General features: G+C 40.2%; 1 protein-coding gene across 21 annotated transcripts in view; it reads left to right on the top strand.

Annotated features, from left to right (window-relative positions):
- The window catches only part of epb41l2 (erythrocyte membrane protein band 4.1 like 2), a 75,255-nt gene that overhangs the window by 11,215 nt on the left and 45,142 nt on the right, over positions 1–18,898 (top strand). For 20 of the 21 annotated variants that reach the window (XM_051875128.1, XM_051875132.1, XM_051875127.1 and 17 more), the window contains exons 2-4: positions 12,942–13,110; positions 13,207–13,638; positions 14,366–14,563. In XM_051875128.1, coding sequence (XP_051731088.1) covers positions 12,955–13,110; positions 13,207–13,638; positions 14,366–14,563 — 786 coding nt within the window. In that variant the 5' untranslated portion in view covers positions 12,942–12,954. The remainder of the gene's footprint in view (positions 1–12,941; positions 13,111–13,206; positions 13,639–14,365; positions 14,564–18,898) is intronic. The other variant, XM_051875112.1, reaches the window with a different exon arrangement.

Here is an 18,898-nt window from a genome sequence, read left to right as displayed (position 1 = left end):
AATTCCATTTTATTTTTTTACCAAATTCTATTGCATTTTAATGGTTTAATTAAATTTTAATAATCAAAAGCATGTCTAATTAATTGAATTCATAAAAACAAAATTTATTAATTAAAAAAAAATCATTTCCATGGAATGTTTTGTTTTTTAAAAAAATTCTGTTGTGTGTTTTAATTTTTCTGGCAATCAAATGAAAGCATAAAACCTTACATTAATTTAACTTTTAATCATATAAAATTTATAATCTTTGTTTTTAAAAATTTTATAAACAAAGTGCTGTACAACAGAGCTTTACTTTTAAAATTAAAACATGGAAGAAAATTTGTGATAATTCCTTAAAATAAAGTTATTATTAGTGTTAGTATTATTATTGCATTGAGATGTAGATGTAAATTCTACTGTACAACAGTAATGTGTATTTCTGTCACTATTTCTTCAAGTTAAACTGAACTTTTATTTTGACAGGTTGCTGTGAAAACCACTGAGTTTATGATATGACGATAGTTTTTCTCAAATGAAACGGTAAAATGCTGATGAAGTGACTCTCAGAGCGGCTCTGGAGATGATGTTCATGCATTCAGAGGCTGAAAACGCCACAAGCGTCACGTGCCTTAGTGAGTGTGTGTGTGTGTGTGTGTATGAGGGAAATTAAACCATTGATTCACACAGAGACACAGAACATGCAGGATTCATATTTAAATAGTCTTTATGAGGTTTAATATTCACAGTCACTAGTTTATATCATGATTTAAGTGTACTGACCTACTTTTTATTCATTCATCAAAACTTTGACACATTCTGTGACATTCCAAGTTATATAGTAAATTCCATTTTTATGTCTGGATTCCGCAATTCAAATGACTAAAATAATGATGGTATTCCGGCTGAATTCCGGCCACTAGCTCAGGAATGACCCACAGGAGCTGCTCTCTCTCTCTGTTTCATAATGTGATTGGCGTTGTGTTGGTTTCCTGTGTAATCTCCTGATGTTGGAATCAGATGGGAGGCCAAACGGATGATATGAACATTTTTGAACACTGTTTTTTTTTTTTTCTGCACACAAAAACACAAGGCCTTCTGGGACAGATGGCAGCACAGATTACATCAAGCATTTGCTCATGGGATGTTTTTCCTTTTAAACCTCATTAACAGGAGCGGGTGTGTGGCCAACAAGTGCAAGATCGACTAGTCTTAGATTTCCTGAAAATAAAATGAATAAAAGTTACTTTTTTTTTAATGTTCACGATGGTGCTTTTAAATTGAATCAAGATGCAACAGAGCGGGTTTGAGTGTGAATCTCACGTCCTGAAGCACGTCTTTGGCCGATGTGTTTCTCAGCGTGTCACGTCTGAAAGTTGATACTGCGTGAAGTTTGAAAAGCGTCTCTGAACGTCAGTGATCACTCCATCTCTGGTTCTGCTCATGTCTGATCTGCATCTGGACTGAGCTTGTGTTCCTCACGCCTTTGGCTTGTGTTCTTGTTTTTGTCGAGAGCAGTGAATTATGGGTCAGATATCAAGAATCCAGTCCTCTGTGGATCCACGTGTGTCCGAGCAGTCCGGCTCAGAAGGGTGGGAATGCCATGATGTCATGTTGTACGCGCTCCAGATTCGATTGAGTTACATCCAAACAGCTGGAAGTGTTCGGTTAGCGAGCAGCTCTAGGGTTGATGTCATGATGTATGGAGATCGTCATGTGTTTGCTGTGTGATCTTTACATCAGTCTTCCTCTCTGGACACGCCATCTCTCACTGTCGACTAGATAGCACCTCTTCACTAAACCTCACGCTTTACCAGTGCTGTGATGGTGCTGAAATGTTGGAAACAATACAAGGTCCTTAAACATAGAAAGCAATAGAAGTTATACAAACTTTGCATCTATGCCAAGTTGAATTCTATTTCTGCAGATAAATGTGTGGTCATATATCCGGCTCTGTGCTTTGAGTCCAGCAGGAACACTTCTTGTGCTTCCTCTGGCATGTTGGATGGATATTTTTCCACTGATCTCATGGCAGTGTCCTTTTCAGGTCACTCTTTGGTCAAATGCTGTCACTTCCTGCCTTAATTTTATTTTGCGGCTGTGATGCCTATAAAGGCTGTCTGCATGGGCAGCTTGCTAGATTTCGGAGCAGAAACCACATGAAACTGCTTTTCGCAGCACTTTTAGCTTGTCTAATGTGATTATGTACGGTGTGACTTTATATTTTAAGTCCTTCCCACTGAATTTATTTCCAGTACAATATTTTTTTTTGCCCAGAACCCACAAATATGAGTATGATCTAATTTGTCTGATTTAATACGTATTAAAATATTATCTGAAGGAAATTGCCATATTTCAATAAGTTTTCTACCCACTGTTGAAGTAATGTTAGTCAGGGTTGGAGGTGAACAGGGGATTGGGGAAAAAAGGTCACTAAACTGATCAAATTTGACCCTCAAACTTAAGATTAAGGGATTAAAAAATGCCCTATTACTGCTGTCACAATTAAAGTGGAAAATGAATGAAGTGTGTCGATTGCAGAATTACATTGATACAACATGAGCAGGTCTAAAAGTTACATTTTACGTGTTTTTTTTGCAGTGTTCAGCATTATTACCAATCACACACATTTCTGTTGAGCATAAGAATGCAACGGCCAATCAGAGGTGTTTAGATTAGTCATCGCTGAAAACACCAGATTTGTCAGTGTCATTCATCCAGTGCTGAACATGGCGGATGCAGGTGTGCCTTTCAGCGTGAAAGACGTCCTAGACAGTTGAAGTCAGTTGACACCTTTGAGCAGTATTAAAGCAGTGGTTCCCAAACTTATTCTTCCGGACCCTGCTTTTGTGGAGAAAAATGTTTACAAGCCCCCCACATAAAGACACTCTCAGACATGACCTTGCTTGCAAAATCCTGTAGGATTTATTTGAAACATTGTAATTAATACAGTACAACATCTCAACATCGACCAGCTTCTCTTTGAGTTTGTGATGTGAGTCTCTAAGTGGCGTCTTAACTTGTTCGGCTTCATGCTGTCAGAAGCTAATATCTTGAGGCACGCAACACTCTGTGGTGTCTCTTCATTACCCACTGTTGTACTGGTGAATCCGAGGGCGAGATATTCCTCGTCATATTTCCTTGTCTTGAGGCGGTTTACACTGGGCGCGAATGTTGCAAATCCACTTCTCCTTTGTGTCAGAAACGGCATCAGTTTACTGTTGTTTGTTGTGTTGTGCTGCGTCCAGTGTAGAAAGCATCACTGGGTTGCTTTTGTGTGTCGTGCCGCTCGCGTCTGGTGTAGACAGTTTTAATTGTTTTGGTAGTTGTGACGTTTGAAGTAGATTCATCATCACTGGAAGTCCAACTTGTCCATGCTTAGTGCAGAACCATGCATCATTCATTTATATTTTTCCATGGCTCCCTGCAATATTCAATTCTGATTCTTCAGTTGCGCCATCTAGTGGTCTGTTATTGCATGAGAACAACCGCTACGACTGATAACAGACCGCTCAAGCAGGTACTGTGAGACAATATATCAAATTAATAATGTTCAGTGATTTACTTATGGGGCAAGTAGCTGCATAATAAGTGGGATAATTTCACCGTGGGGTCTTGTATCTCCCTGAAGAGGTTTTGCACAACAATCTGCTGACTCTGTACACTATCCCTTAGCCATGCCACGCCCCCTTTTAATAACCCTATTTCAGATGCAGCTTCTGTTCCACCTTTGCAGTGTGAAGATTAGTGATCAACCAATATTGGTTTTCTGATGGCTGATGCTGATATCTTAGAGTTCATGTGACACGCCGTCTGACAGATAGCTTTGCTTCAGATGTGTGCGTTTAGAAAACCATATATCAGAAGTTTAGATGGATATGGCTTTAAAACACATGCAGATAATAAACTTTAATGATGAAGAAGAGCTGCAATATCACGTGAGCGTGAACACGATAGAGATGATAATCAAAAGCAAACAGATGTTTTAGTTTTTGGCAGAGTATCCGAGGCATGAGCTGTACAGGCTCCGCCCTCTTCTGGAAAGGGGGCCGGAAGCAGCAGCTCATTTGCATTTAAAGGGACACACACAAAAACGGCGTGTTTTTGCTCACACCCAAATAGGGGCAAATTTGACAAGCTATAATAAATGATCTGTGGGGTATTTTGAGCTGAAACTTCACAGACACATTCTGGGGACACCAGAGACTTATATCTTGTAAAAAAAAAAAAAAAGGCATTATAGGACCAGGTAATGGGTCCGTGTCGATTTGACGTAGACACACACACACACACACACACACGGCTCCTGCATGCGTGCGCGGAGGTCGTAAACCTCTTGTTCCTGAAGCTGCAACTGAAGAAACGCTTCTCAATCCAGGCCGCCTGCTTCCACAAATGTGCATGTTTTAAACGCATCATGAATAATTCATCACTCACTAGAGTGGAGTGTATTCAGAGATGTTTCCAGTTTATTTAAAACTCTTAAATGAGGGCAATTTGTTCCAGCCCAGCGGGTGGTATCACAGATTCAGTGTGTGTTTGTGCCGTCCTCTGTATTCAGCGCTTCCCTCTCGCTTTGACCTTCTTTTATTGCTGCTGAGTTGACATGACACAAACTGCGTGCGTAACCAGGAACTGCCTGTCTCCATAGAAACCCTGAGCACCGGCAACTGGAAGGGGCAGCAGGCGACACTTCAGAGGGAAAAAAACATGACATACATGAGGAGCAGATTGTGTCTAAACTGTCAAACGCTGACCTTAGATTCCAAATATGCTGGTTCATGAATGGATGATGTTTAAAGATGATGCAGCTGTCGTCATGGGCAACAGGTCACATGATGCTGAAATGCTGAAAATAGGGCTCATTTCAGGGTCCATTTAACCGGCTGAATGTGAAATTCCAATCAGAGTCTAGTTGTGTCTCAAATGATGTACTCTAGCGTCTATAGGGCCCTGTGATTTCCGTGATGCAGAAAAGCGGACGGAATCCAGTCATAATTTACTGTATAAATTGTAATGTTACGGAAGTTGTCAAATTTTTATGAATAAATAAAAAGTAGGTCAGAACACTTAAATCAAATCGCGATATAGACTAGTGACTGTGACTATTAAACCGCATAAAGACCATTTAAATATGAATCATGCGTGTTCTGTGTCTCTGTGTGAATGAATGGTTTCATTTACCTCACACACACGTGCATACACACACACTGAGGCACGTGTGGCGCTCCGTGTTTTCAGCCTCTAAACGCATGATCTTCATCTCCAGAGCCGCTCTGAGAGTCACTTCATCAGGATTTTACTTTCATATGAGAAAAACTATCGTCATATCATAAACACAAAAACTCAAAGGTCTTCACTGCAACCCGTCAAAATAAAAGTTTGGTTTAACTTGAAGAAATTGACAAATATATTACTGTTGTACATTAAAAATTAGCTATGTCTCAATGTGCTAATAATAACACTAATAATAATAATAATAATAATTAACTTTATTTTAAAGAATAATCATAATTTTTCTTCCACGTTTTAATTTTAACAGTAAAGCGCTGTTGTGCAGCACTTAGTTTGACAAAAGTTTAATGTCATATGATTAAAAGATACATTTAAGGTTTTATGCTTGCATTTGATTGCCAGAAAAATTAAACAATTTCTGGAGGGGGGAACGTTTCATTAAAATGAATTTTAAAAATTGTTGCTATTCAATAAATTAGACTTTTTGGTGATTTAAAATTTAATAAAACCATTAAAATGGAATCCAGAAAACTTAAAACAGAAAAAAATAGAATAAGAAAAAAAAAGTATTTCATAGAGCCTTAAAAATGTAATTTTTGTTAAACTTTTAATAAATTTTTGTTAAATTGTATGTTTCATGATTTCAATTAATTAGACATGCTTTTTAATTGCAAAACTTTAACCATTAAAATGGAGTCCGAAAAATTAATTAGGGCCCTACGTCTAGTGTAGGACTGGGACAATAAATCTATGCGTCATGATTCGTGGATCGATTCTGAGATTGCGATTCTCTCTCGAATCGATTCTGAGCTTAGTTTTTAACAATAGATGGCGCTGTAGGCTAGTTTTTAACCGCACACTCAAATGCTCATGAAGAAGAGCGCTCGTGTGTTCGGCTGAGTCTGAGAATGTACTTTCACCTCAGAATGCTTTTATGACGTGAGATTACTTACACTTCAACCTTTTGAACTTTATGAATGATTATTTTATAAGAAGTGGTGTGTGTGAGGAACACCACTTGTCTTGCTTTTTTCAATTTTTTACTCATTTAATTATTACAATATCCCTTAATGGTGCTGCTATTATGTACTGCACCTTTAAGACTTTTTTATGTAAATGATCTGTTAATGTCAACATGAAGTCAGTTAACCAGTGCATGTTATTCTAAAATGTCTTCATGATCTTTTTCCGCTGACATCATGAAGGCCAAGTGGGTGTGAACAATATTAACCAATAAACATCAGTCTGCTTTTCATAATCCAATCAAATCCTGATGGATGAACTCGTTAATACTGTTAGAGTTTGTGCTGGAGTTCTGATGTTTCTCTCGTTTATGAAGCTGACCGACACACTGTAACGACGGAGGTTATGAACGAGTTACACACACACTCATGGTGAAGTGTGCTCACATTCCTGTCTCCAGTGTCCTACAGCCGACTTCACTTCCGCATGAGTGTGTGTGCTGACACCGCTGACCCAAACCATCTGTCCTCTGATGTGCCTGCGTGTGTGTTTACATACTTCAGTTGTGAGCAGCTGTAAGCCTATTAGAATAACTTGTAATGTACAGTATGCATTAAATGTTTTAAATGCTAACTGATTAAAAATGCACAACTTATTTGCTGAATTAAATATGCAACACACAGTGACTACTTACTAAAGTGTGTATGAAGTGCTCATGACTGCTTCAATTGATGTTTTACGAATGAGTATACTGCAGTATATAGTGTGTAGTGTTCCCTTCTGAGTGTGTGTGTGTGTGTGAGCAGACAGAGCAGCCCAGCACGGCAGGAGCCTCTCTTTACCGTCTGTCTAGCTGCCGTCAGGTGACTTTAATCACTTCTTTTATTGCCATCACAAGACTCAGATTTTCTGTGGTGAAATGAACTCGACAGGAGTTCGACAGGTAATGCAGTTACTGACGGCTGCAGTCTGACTTTATGATGTCTTATGAAAGCTGCTGCTTTTTGTTATTTTGGACCAATGAGGTTTTGCTGTGGGCGGGGCTAGCCACAAAACTAAACTAAGTGACCAGTGAAATGTCACTCATGTAAATGTAACGGTAATAATCATGTAACAAACGTAACTCATGTGCAGAAACTCAAAGCTTTAACATAGAAGTTGAATGTGTTGAGTGTATTCAGAGCGGTTTCTCTGACTACACACAGATTCAGTGAGTGTGTGTTTGAAATGAAACCGCTGGAATCAGATCACATTCCTGCGGATGGCCGGCAGTAAAGCAAACAGAAGCTCTCTCGCACAGACGCGTCATGGCTGCTCAGTGTACGTCTGTGATGATTTCAGGTCAGATGAGAGAGGACATCCACATGCCGTCAGCTGACTGGAGCACTGGGTTATGTGCCGCTCATGATGCTGTTCGCATTATTGCTTCAGAAACAACTTGTGGTTTTTGTTCGTTTTTTTTTAAAGGGGGATTTTTTTGTAAGGCAGAGCTGTGTTGAGATTCAGCTCATTTCTTGATGTGTGTATCATGGTAATAAATTGTTACCACATTTTAGTGGTTGACCAATATATTGGCCAATGTTTGGACTTTTTTAATTATCGGCATTGGCCGTTAAGTTTTTCTGTTTGGTCGATGTGTCGGAAGCGGGATTTTTATTTTGACAGCACTGATAATGTCAGCACTTGAGCTGGCAGATTAATGAGTTCATGTCTAAGTGGCATACTTAAAATGAATGGCTTATAACAAGGTATCATCAAGTTAATGGTCTCATTTGATAGAAAACATTTTGAATTTTGAAGAAAATGGATTTTAATCATGTTTGATGGTTCTTACGTTACATCACTGCTGAGAAAACCCCTGAAAAAGTGATGCAATCTGTTGATTTATTTTATTGTTATTCATACTTGACATGAAGACGGTTAGAAAGTATGACAGGTCATAAAATCAAGTTTGGGCTTGTTCACATAATCATGTCAACTGCATCTGGGCCAAATTTTGTTTATCTCAAAGCAATCAAAAGTTATGGCATTTGGAACAATGTTAGCCTTTTTATCATAGTCCAGAAACAAGACAAACGAGATCTGAGTGATTTACTGAACATAAGAATACTTACATGTGTAAACGCCATGATAAAGCACAAAGATATTTATTATTACATAGAAAAAATAACAAGTAATAAGACACTGGTTGATGAGTGATTATCTCCCAGCGCTGTTTGCAGCTGTGTGCTGCTATTCTGTGGTGTACGGTAATACATGATCAAACCAATCCAAGCGCGCTCCAGCTGTAAGACAGTGTCTGGTTAGTCTTCACACATCGTCCCTACCCACTATAGATCCAGTTTCCATTGGTTGAACATTCAAATGATGTTGGAAAACACTGTCATGATCACGACTTGATCAGATCCCGGAAGTCCTATTGCTTTAGCGAAGCAGCATGTCATTGTCACTCTGTGAGGATTTTCTCAGTATCTACATGCCATGTTATGTTGTGTTTGGGATCGTTTGAATCAAGACAACCTGCTCCATATAAAGTTGTGTGATTTACTGTGGTGTACTAATGTTTGCTGAAGTTACAGAGCAGAACATGGCGCAAAATACCTGTATACTGTGTGTGTCGGTGGTGCATTCAGTTCGTGAGATCGGCCAAATTTAGGGAAGTATTCATTCTTGGACACAGCGGCTGTCTTTGTTATTTTACAGTCTCTGTTTGATAGTTTTGTCTAATTTGATGAACATTGTGCAGACCTCGCCTGCCTTCTTTCCAACACAACTTGCTTTTCATTTTGTTCTGAGTGTCCTGATGGTGAGTTTCCCAGTGCTGACGCTCACAAGCAGACGCTCTGATGGTGTGTTTGCTCAGAGACGCTGCAGAGCTCTGTTGTCTCTTGTGTGCTTATCATGGGAAATGTTTGCTTTAAAAGCTTTATACACACACACACACACACACACACACACACACACACACACACACACACACACACACACACACACACGGCATCCAGTGCTTTAAATGTCATTCATAAAGCCATCACACAATAGATGTAAATCCAGGACACCTGCTACATGTGCACACATATACACACACACACACAAGTACGTTGCATGAGGCTGCATTGTTTCATATGTTGTGTCTGACATATTATTATTGCTCTCAGAAATCCTGTGGCCAAACCCGTCAGCCTCACACTCGTGTGTGTGTGTGTGTGTGTGTGTGTGTGTGTGTGTGTGTGTGTGTGTGTGACTGACAGACAGACAGACGGGTGGTGTTGTGTGCCTCTGGATCCTGATTAGATTTGACAGCTTGTGTTGATTGTTATCTGCAAGCATTGCAGTTTGTGGATTAGTGTGTTAGGAGACACACACGCACGCGCACGCACGCACAGACACACACACACACACACACACAGAGTCCGTATCAGACTGAATAGAGTTAACAGTTGTGACCCGACTGTGTTTTATAGTGATCTCTATCAGCTGCTCAGGACACGACTGATTTTACTGAATGTGTATTTGTTTGTTGTGATTCTTGATCAGAAGAGAAAAACAGTCCTATTTGCTAAGAAAAGGTCTCTTCTGCTCACCAAGACCCCATTTATTTGATTAAAAAAAATACAGCAAAAATTGTGAAATTTTTCTAATTTAAATCAGCTGTTTTCTATGTGAATATATAGTAAAGTGTAATTTATTTCTGTGATCAAAGCTGAATTTTCAGCATCATTACTCCAGTCTTCAGTGTCACATGATCCTTCAGAAATCATTCTAATATGATGATTTTCTGCTCAAGAAACATTTATGATTATTAAATGTTAAACAGCTGTGCTGCACAATATTTTTTTTGTGGAAACCGTGATATTAGAGCTGCATGATTAATTGATTCAAATGCCCATGTGATCTTATTTCCCAAATGACAGCGATACGGCTCTGTGTATTCAGATCTGATCCAGAGACAGCTGTTGTCATGAATAGATATGACACAGTTTCACAAACAGTCTTTTCAACCACACAGTATCATTATTGCTGTCTTACAATCAGTCAGATTATCACAGAAGAACTGGATAAAAATGTTATAGTTCAGATATAATCACTGATGTCTACAGTAGTGATCACGAGAGCAAATCACCTTTTGAAAGTAAGTTGACGCTTCAAATAAAGATTGTATCAGTTACATCGTTACACCAGTAGGTGGAGACAAGTGACTCTTAAAAAATGTGTTTGAGTCATTGAATCATTCATTTAAGAGATTTGTTCAAAAACACTGATTCATTCAGTAATGAATCAGATGAAGTGAGTCACTGAATCATTCATTCAAACCAATTTTAAAATAAATAATTCAAATGAATTGTCTTTTTTAAATAGACTGCCGCCATCTTAGTTTGCCCCGCAGTCCTGTCAGTCGGATTTACAGCAGGTGAATTCATCAGTTTCTCCTGAAATATATGCAAGTGAGTGGGTGGTGAACTGGAAGAATAATAGAGTAAACTTTATAGTTACTTAGGCCCATTATGTGTGTCTGATATGAATAAATGTCGGCAAATTATATTTGAACGGATTGTTATTGCTGTTTCCACACGTCTGACATCAGTGTGTATTTTATAAACTCTAAATGTATTGTTTTACTGGTGCTTATGCGTATTTAAATGTCTGAAACCTTAAAAAAAAAACATTATGTGGCTGAAAACACCGCATAGCTGTGATATATGATGAGCTGAGCGCGTCCGTCTCGCAGCCAAAATGCGAAAGCACAGTTTGAATCTGGCAGTCATGTGACGTCGCTGAACGATCTAAATCCCAGATGTGGGACCGTACCGCTCAGAGGGTTACACAAAAACATCATGATTCTCAATTTATCCAGAATCGTGCAGCACTAAATTATGCATTTTCTATTTCAAAAGAACAGGATTTGAAATCTTTTGTAACATTATAAAGAGCGTCACTTTTGATCAATGTAATGCGTCTGTGATGAATAAAAGTGTTTGTTTTTTTTTGTTTTTTTTTCTTTCAAAAGAACAGAAGTCTTCTGAGCTCAAACTCTTGGTAGTGTTCATCTAATGTTACACACTTCCATTGATGCTTTTACCCAGAGGGCCGTTGCTCTGATGCTCCTGCTCACAGTCCTTTACACGCATCACATGTGTGTTTGAGAACATGCTCCACACGTGATGATGATGATGTCATACGCGCGTTCTCTTTCTCACAGCATATTTGCTTTTCTCTTTCATCAGTGGTTTTCCCCTGGCCGCGGGTCAGCTGGACGTCTCTCTGGTGTGTGTTGTAACAGCTGTGTGTGTGTGTGCACATGTGCAGTAGATCATACTCAGGGTAGTGCCTTGATTAATTTTTGACAGGACTAAAAACAAGGCTGTGAGAGATGGAAGTACAATGTGTTCAGTGGATTGTTCTGTTTAACAACAAACCAATTGTTCAATATCTTTCTAAAAACCTTCAGTAGTCAAAAACTCCATGAAAACGAGTTGTGAAGTTGTGATTTTCAGTGCTCCTAGTAAAAAAAAAAAGTTAGTCTGAAGCCCTGATTTATTGCGATAATTTTTCATATCAGTCTATATCGATATCTGCAGAATTCTGGATTTAAACCTGGTCGGTTGAGTGAATAACTCACATCCTGCACATTTCACTGTTGCTGATGTCATCAGGCTCGCATCTGATTGATCTGTTATTGAGATGATGATGATGAGGATGATGAGGATGAGGAGGATGAGGATGAGGATGAGTTTGACTGCTGTACTTTAAATGAGCAGCGGTGAGGGGCGGGACGTCCCAGTGTCTCACGAGCGCTGCACTGAGCTTGTTTGTGTGTGTGTGTGTGTGTGTGTGTGTGTGTGTGTGTGTGTGTGTGTGGCACAGACAGACACGCCTCGCAGCGCTCAGATCTGTGTTTGCTCATGGTGGGGTTTGACGGCGCACTTATACAGCCTTTATTCTGATGCTCCGACACATGAAAGAACGTTTTGATGCTTTTCAGTCTTCATTCACTGATTCTGTCTTTCACTGGGCTGAAAAACACTTGATGATGATAGATAAGAGTAAAGCAGATTTCCAGTTTCCACTCTGTCTGCTCTCAGAAATAATAAACATGTTTTTTAAGCTGCTGCACCTTAAACTCTCCGTTCAGATGTGAATGTGCCTCAGTGCAAATAAAGGGCCCAATGAAATTTGTTTAAAGGATTAGTTCACTTCAGAATATCATCCAAGATGTTTATCTTTCTTCAGTTGAAAAGAAATGAAGGTTTTTGAGGAAAACATTCCAGGATTTTTCTCCATATAGTGGACTTCACTGGGGTTCAACTGGTTGAAGGTCCAAATGTCAGTTTCAGTGCAGCTTCAAAGAGCTCTACATGATCCCAGACGAGGAATAAGAGTCTTATCTAGAGAAACCATCGGCCATTTTCTAAAAAAAATAAAAATGATATACTTTTTAACCACAAATGCTCATCTTGCACTGCTCTGTGATGCTCCACGCATTACGTAATCATGTTGGAAAGGTCACGCGTGATGTAGGTGGAAGTACCGATCCAGTGTTTACAAAGAGAACGTGCAAAGACTAAGTCAAACGGCCTACTAGTGTAAATGTGGACAGTTACGTGTTGATATTCATCTGTGAGACGTCAGAGAGTTCCAGATGTGAGGAGTGAGTCGTGTTTGCAGTTGAGTTCAGTCTGTTTGAGGATGTTTTGTCTCAGGCAGATGTGATTGCTCTTGATATGACTCTTTAAAGACTGAACCTCTGTCTTCTTGTCTGTCAGTGTGCCGGGCGTGATGACGACAGAGGTGGGATCAGAGACAGATGTGAAGAAGGAACCAGAGAAGGTTCCTGACGTTCCGCAACAGACGGATCCTGTGCAAACAGACCAACCCGACAAACCCGCCGACAGCGACGCCCAGCCTGCCTCGGCGAGTGCCGCCCAACCGGAGGTAGTGTTGATTCACCTTCAGGCAACATCATGATTTGAATAAGTATGCAGTAATAATGAGACTGTAGTGTCTGAACTGTTACATGTTTCCGTCCAGCAGGAGAGTCCGAGCACTGAGCCCGAGAGCCAGCCGGAAGCGTCCGCATCTCCTGAGCCCAGCAGCCCTCCTGCTGCCGGCAGCCAGAAGAAAGAGAAGGGCATCTCTCGCTTCCTGCCTCCATGGCTTAAACGACAGAAATCACTAAGCCAAGAGAAACCTCCTGAGAGCCCAGCACAGCCCAAGAGCGAGAGCCTGAAGGAGGAGGAGGAGGAGCAGAAGAGTGAGCCGAAAGACCAGACCGACGGAGGAGGAGCAGCGGCCCCGAGTACAGAGAAAACTGAGGAGGTGGAGGAGGTGGAGGAAGTGAAGGAAGTGAAGGAGGTAAAGGAGGTGAAAGAGGTGAAGGAGGAGGAGAGCAGGCCAGAGGAAGTGCAGGTGGAGGAGAAAGATAAAGAGGAGGAGAAGTCAATCGGCAGTGCTGACACACAGGTGAGAGCTGCTCTGTGTGTGTGTGTGTGTGTGTGTGTGTGAACGCGCTGTCTGTTCATGTCGTCATGTGACACATGACTCGTGCAGAGAAAGACGCGCGCCAGTATTGAGTTCTCTTTCGCTCTTGAACAAACAATAACACAGAATTATGACAAAATGGCTGTTTTGTGGAGTATCCTCATAAGAGCAGTCTTAAACGAGTCAAATAACGTCTTAAATGATCTTAAAAAGCTGTATTATTATAATTAGTTATATTATTATAATTAATAATAATAATAATAATAATTATACTTCCCCTCAGAGCACTTGATCCTGAGGAATCTCAAACAGCAGTTTCATTTGATAATTTAGTTGAAACATTTTCTTGACTCAGTTACTGTTGAAATGTTACGGCTTTAATCCTGAGGCAGTTTTTCCCTGTTATCAGAAATGTTCCTGAATATCGATGGTTTATCGAAGGTATCGCATCACAGTTCTCCAGCGTCATGATAACACCAGTTTAAATCACTCAAATCCAGATCAGATATCAGGCTAAACTCTTCCTTACGCCACATGCTTCTGCCAAAAAACATCAGTCATGTGTCCGTGTTCGCTCAGCATCCGCCCGGTGACATCGGTGATCATCCAGCAGCGATCCGCTCAGCTGGAAAACATGAGAGCGTGTGTGTATTAACTCTGTGTGTGTGTGTGTGTGTGTGTGTGTGTGTGTGTGTGTGTGTGTGTGCAGCCTGCGAGGGAGGACAAAGAGGCCGAATCGGAGGCGAAGGAGGGCGTGAAGGAGAAAGAGGAGGAGAAGAAAGAGGAAGAGCAAGTGGTTGAGCAGGAGAAGAGTGTGCTGTCACCACTCAAACTCAACAAGAAGATGAAGATGGTGGTGTGTCACGTGACCTTACTGGACGGCAGCCAGTTCTCCTGCGAGGTGGAGGTGAGACCCGTCTGTCTGTTGTTCTGTGTGGACGCTGTCGCCCGTCACTGTTGACCGTAGGTGAGGGGTCAGCTGACAGCTCATTCAGTGTACTGCTCTTATCCTGTCTGTGTTTCACTCTGATATATTTTATGATAATTCAGCATGACAATAATCCTTTGCTTGGATTTGTGTCTATATATACTCTGATAATCTGCAGCAGAGCAGGTGAAATCTGACATGCTCACATCATCTCCTCTCATGAGCGCCATGGCAACACAACTCATTATAACTGTATCTGTCGTGTGTGTGTGTGTGTGTGTGAAATAGTCTGAGTGATGTGCATTGTTAATGAAGCTTGTGTAAATATGTCCCATCAGCCCCATACCACATTTCTTATAGATGTATGGACAAGCCTTGAGGAGCTAGACACTAATTCTAATATAATAATATCTCATATGGTCTATAATATAGTTTTGTGGGCGATGTGAAGAGTTAGAGTGCAGGAGTGTGTGCTGACAGGAGCATTTAGAAGCGTGGTGATGACCTCTGACCCTGCAGTGGTTTGGTGGGTGTGTGAAGTGTTTTGGAGGACAGATAATTGGGGGCCTGTCAACTGCCCAGTGTTAAACCACCAGTGTGTGCTGTTGCTGCTGAGTTCTGGACACACACACATACACACACACACACACACACACACACACACAAACAGGTGACAGAGGTCACACTCTGACACACTTGCACACACTCACACATGACTCGCTCACATACTCACACTCACCAACACATACTCTCACTCACACACAAAATACAACCCTTAACAAGAAATGTGTTACAAAAATGTGAAAACATTTGCCCAAAATGGCAAAACGCAGGACCGTAACCCTTACTGCTTAACATTGTCAGTTTTGTTTATCTAGCCCATTATCTCTGATCACAATCCAAACAACATCCATTCAACCTCACAACAACATAAAACTTCAGTAAAAATCTATTTAAAGAAGATCTACATTTCTCATTTTCATTAACATGGATAACACGGACGGTTTCTGCCACCTGGTGGAAAACAAGCACTTTTAAAATGAAAATGGCATGAAATAATAATAATAATAATTATTATTATAACCAGTACAACCCAAATTCTGGAAAAGTTGGGACGTTTTTTAAATTTGAATAAAATGAAAACTAAAAGACTTTCAAATCACATGAGCCAATATTTTATTCACAATAGAACATAGATAACATAACAAATGTTTAAACTGAGAAATTTTACACTTTTATCCACTAAATGAGCTCATTTCAAATTTGATGCCTGCTACAGGTCTCAATAGTTGGCACGGGGGCAACAAATGGCTGAAAAAGCAAGAAATTTTGAAAAGATTCAGCTGGGAGAACATCTAGCAACTAATTAAGTTAATTGATATCAGGTCTGTAACATGATTAGCTATAAAAGGGATGTTTTAGAGAGGCAGAGTCTCCCAGAAGTAAAGATGGGCAGAGATGCGTAAAAAGATTGTGGAATACTTTAAAAACAATGTTCCTCAATGACAAATTGCAAAGGCTTTGTAAATCTCATCATCTACAGTGCATAACTTCATCAAAAGATTCAGAGAAACTGGAGAAATCTCGATGCCCGTGGTCTTCAGGCCCTCAGACACTGCATCACTCATCGGCATGATTGTGTCAATGGCATTACTAAATGGACCCAGGAATACTTCCAGAAACTACTGTCGGTAAACACAATCCGCCGTGCCATCTGCAGATGCCAACTAAAGCTCTATCATGCAAAAACGAAGCCATGTGTGAACATGGTCCAGAAGCGCCATCGTGTCCTGTGGGCCAAGACTCATTTAAAATGGTCTGTTTCAAAGTAGAAAAGTGTTCTATGGTCAGACGAGTCCAAATTTGACATTCTTGTTGGAAATCACGGACACCGTGTCCTCCGGGCTAAACAGGAGGGAGACCTTCCAGCGTGTTATCAGCGTTCAGTTCAAAAGCCAGCATCTCTGATGGTATGGAGGTGCATAAGTACATACGGTATGGGCAGCTTGCATGTTTTGGAAGGCACTATGAATGCTGAAAGGTATATAAAGGTTTCCAGACGACGTCTATTTCAGGGAAGGCCTTGTGTATTTCAGCAGGACAATGCAAAACCACATACTGCAGCTATTACAACAGCATGGCTTCGTCGTAGAAGAGTCCGGGTGCTGAATTGGCCTGCCTGCAGTCCAGATCTTTCACCTATAGAGGAAAATACGACAAAGACGACCACAAACTCTTCAGCAGCTGGAAACCTATATCAGGCAAGAATGGGACCAAATTCTAACACCAAAAGTCCAGAAACTTGATGCCCAGACGTCTTCACACTGTTTTGAAAAGAAGAGGAGATGCTACACCATGGTAAACATGCCCCCGTCCCAACTATTTTGAGAGCTGTAGCAGGCATCAAATGTGAAATGAGCGCATTTTATGCATAAAATTGTAAAATTTCTCCATTTAAACATTTGTTATCTATGTTCTATTGTGAATAAAATATTGGCTCATGTGATTTAAGTCTTTGTTTTCATTTTATTCAAGTTTTAAAAAAATGCCCCAACATTTCCAGAATTCGGGTTGTAGATGGCTGCAGAGGACCACTCATGAGCTCATCTGACATAATTTTAAAAGTTTTGCTTTTTGATTAAAAAATGACTATTATAACAAGCACTTTAGCACTTTTATTGTACTGAAGTATGAAGTATAGCAAATTCAGGAAAATTCATGAAGTCTCATGCCATTTAGATGATGGGAACTTTTTTCTTTTCTTTTTTTTTTTAATAAGCCCAGATCCCAATAGCCTAGAAGGGTTAATTAACTATTTTCACTACTTGAAAATACAAAACAAATAAAATAAATTATTATTAATGCTAATAATGTAATGAATACCTTATTTTAATAAAATCAAATATTTCTGTGGGTTTTTTATTATTATTTATTAACTGTAGCTGCCTGTTGCTGTCTGTTGCTGATGGAGGTCTGATAGTCTGCATTTACACTATGGGTCTATTTTGGCTTGTCAGATGTTTTGTCTAGTCCATTGCAGTGGTTATCACTGTCAATCACCGCAATTTCAGTAGTGACTCTAGAAAGAATTGTGTATTTACATAATTAAAGAGAAAAGAGCGCCCCTTTATAGCGCGACTGACTAAACTCGCTCACGCAAAAACTTTAAACTTCACACTGCGCAATGAATCTCTTATTCACATCATACCTGCGCTTTGTTTTTATAATGAGTGGATTTGCCAGTGCGCATCTTAATACCAGGTGTAAACAGGGCCTCGGTCAGTTAACCTGCGCTAAACATATTTTTAAAGGATATTGAGCGGGGTGCGCATGTGCCATCGATTAACCTCACATAAACAAGCTGCTCTGTCTCACACACATGCAAAACTGTATCACATGTGCTACTGCAGTAAATTTACTCATTGCACAGGCTTCCCCCCCCCCCCACATGTCGCACTGTACAGCTCTGGTTTAAGCATGATAAACTGATAGAAGTCATTATTCAGATGGTGTGACCAGCGCTTTTTGTGTGTTCACAGAAAACAGCCTGTCAGAACAGTGTGTGAGAACCAAATTGTGTTATTGTGTGATAAACTTTTATGACAATACAGTGCCACGCAAGTCTGACCGTGGTAGAGACAGTAATCCAAAATTTAACCTCTAGACTTTAAATCTAACCTCTTAGATCACCTTTTCAAACATGCTCTGGTATTAGTCAACTGAAAAGTGTTTTTTTTTTTTATTTCATTGCGTTGCGTTGCATGATCAATGCTTGAAAACACACACACACACACACACACACACACACACACACACACACACACGTTGTACACGTAAATAGAAACGTCACAGAGCGTGCACACAAATGCACACAGGAGAAAAACAACCGCACAGCATTGCTGCAATAAAATATATATTACACACCATTTTAATAAACAAATTGAAATAATTAGAAGATAATTAATTTTGTGTCATTTATATTAAATAGTAGGTAAATGAATTGTTAAAGACATCCGTGCTCTGCAGGTGTTCTCATTGTCATTTAAGTCAGTCTAATCGACCGAACAGGAGAACTCTCTGGCCGATGTTGACATGAAGGCGGTGCAGGTGAGTGTTGGGATATGATGGTCTGGGGTCTCATTACTGGCCGCTCTGTGAGCTGTGAACAGGCTCGGCTTTGTCCTGTCACCGGAAAGTGCTGAGGCATCGCTAAGCGCTTTTGTCCCGGTGTATTCATGCACGAGACGGTGGCATGTTTACCCAGAGATGAGCGCGACTGTCTCCGGGTCACCCGGACGCATAAGCCGCAGCTCC

The sequence above is a fragment of the Ctenopharyngodon idella genome, chromosome 20 (assembly GCF_019924925.1).
Source record: "Ctenopharyngodon idella isolate HZGC_01 chromosome 20, HZGC01, whole genome shotgun sequence".
Classification (NCBI taxonomy): domain Eukaryota; kingdom Metazoa; phylum Chordata; class Actinopteri; order Cypriniformes; family Xenocyprididae; genus Ctenopharyngodon; species Ctenopharyngodon idella.
Note: the sequence above shows the minus strand (reverse complement) of the source record. Positions and strands in the feature narration are given on the sequence as shown.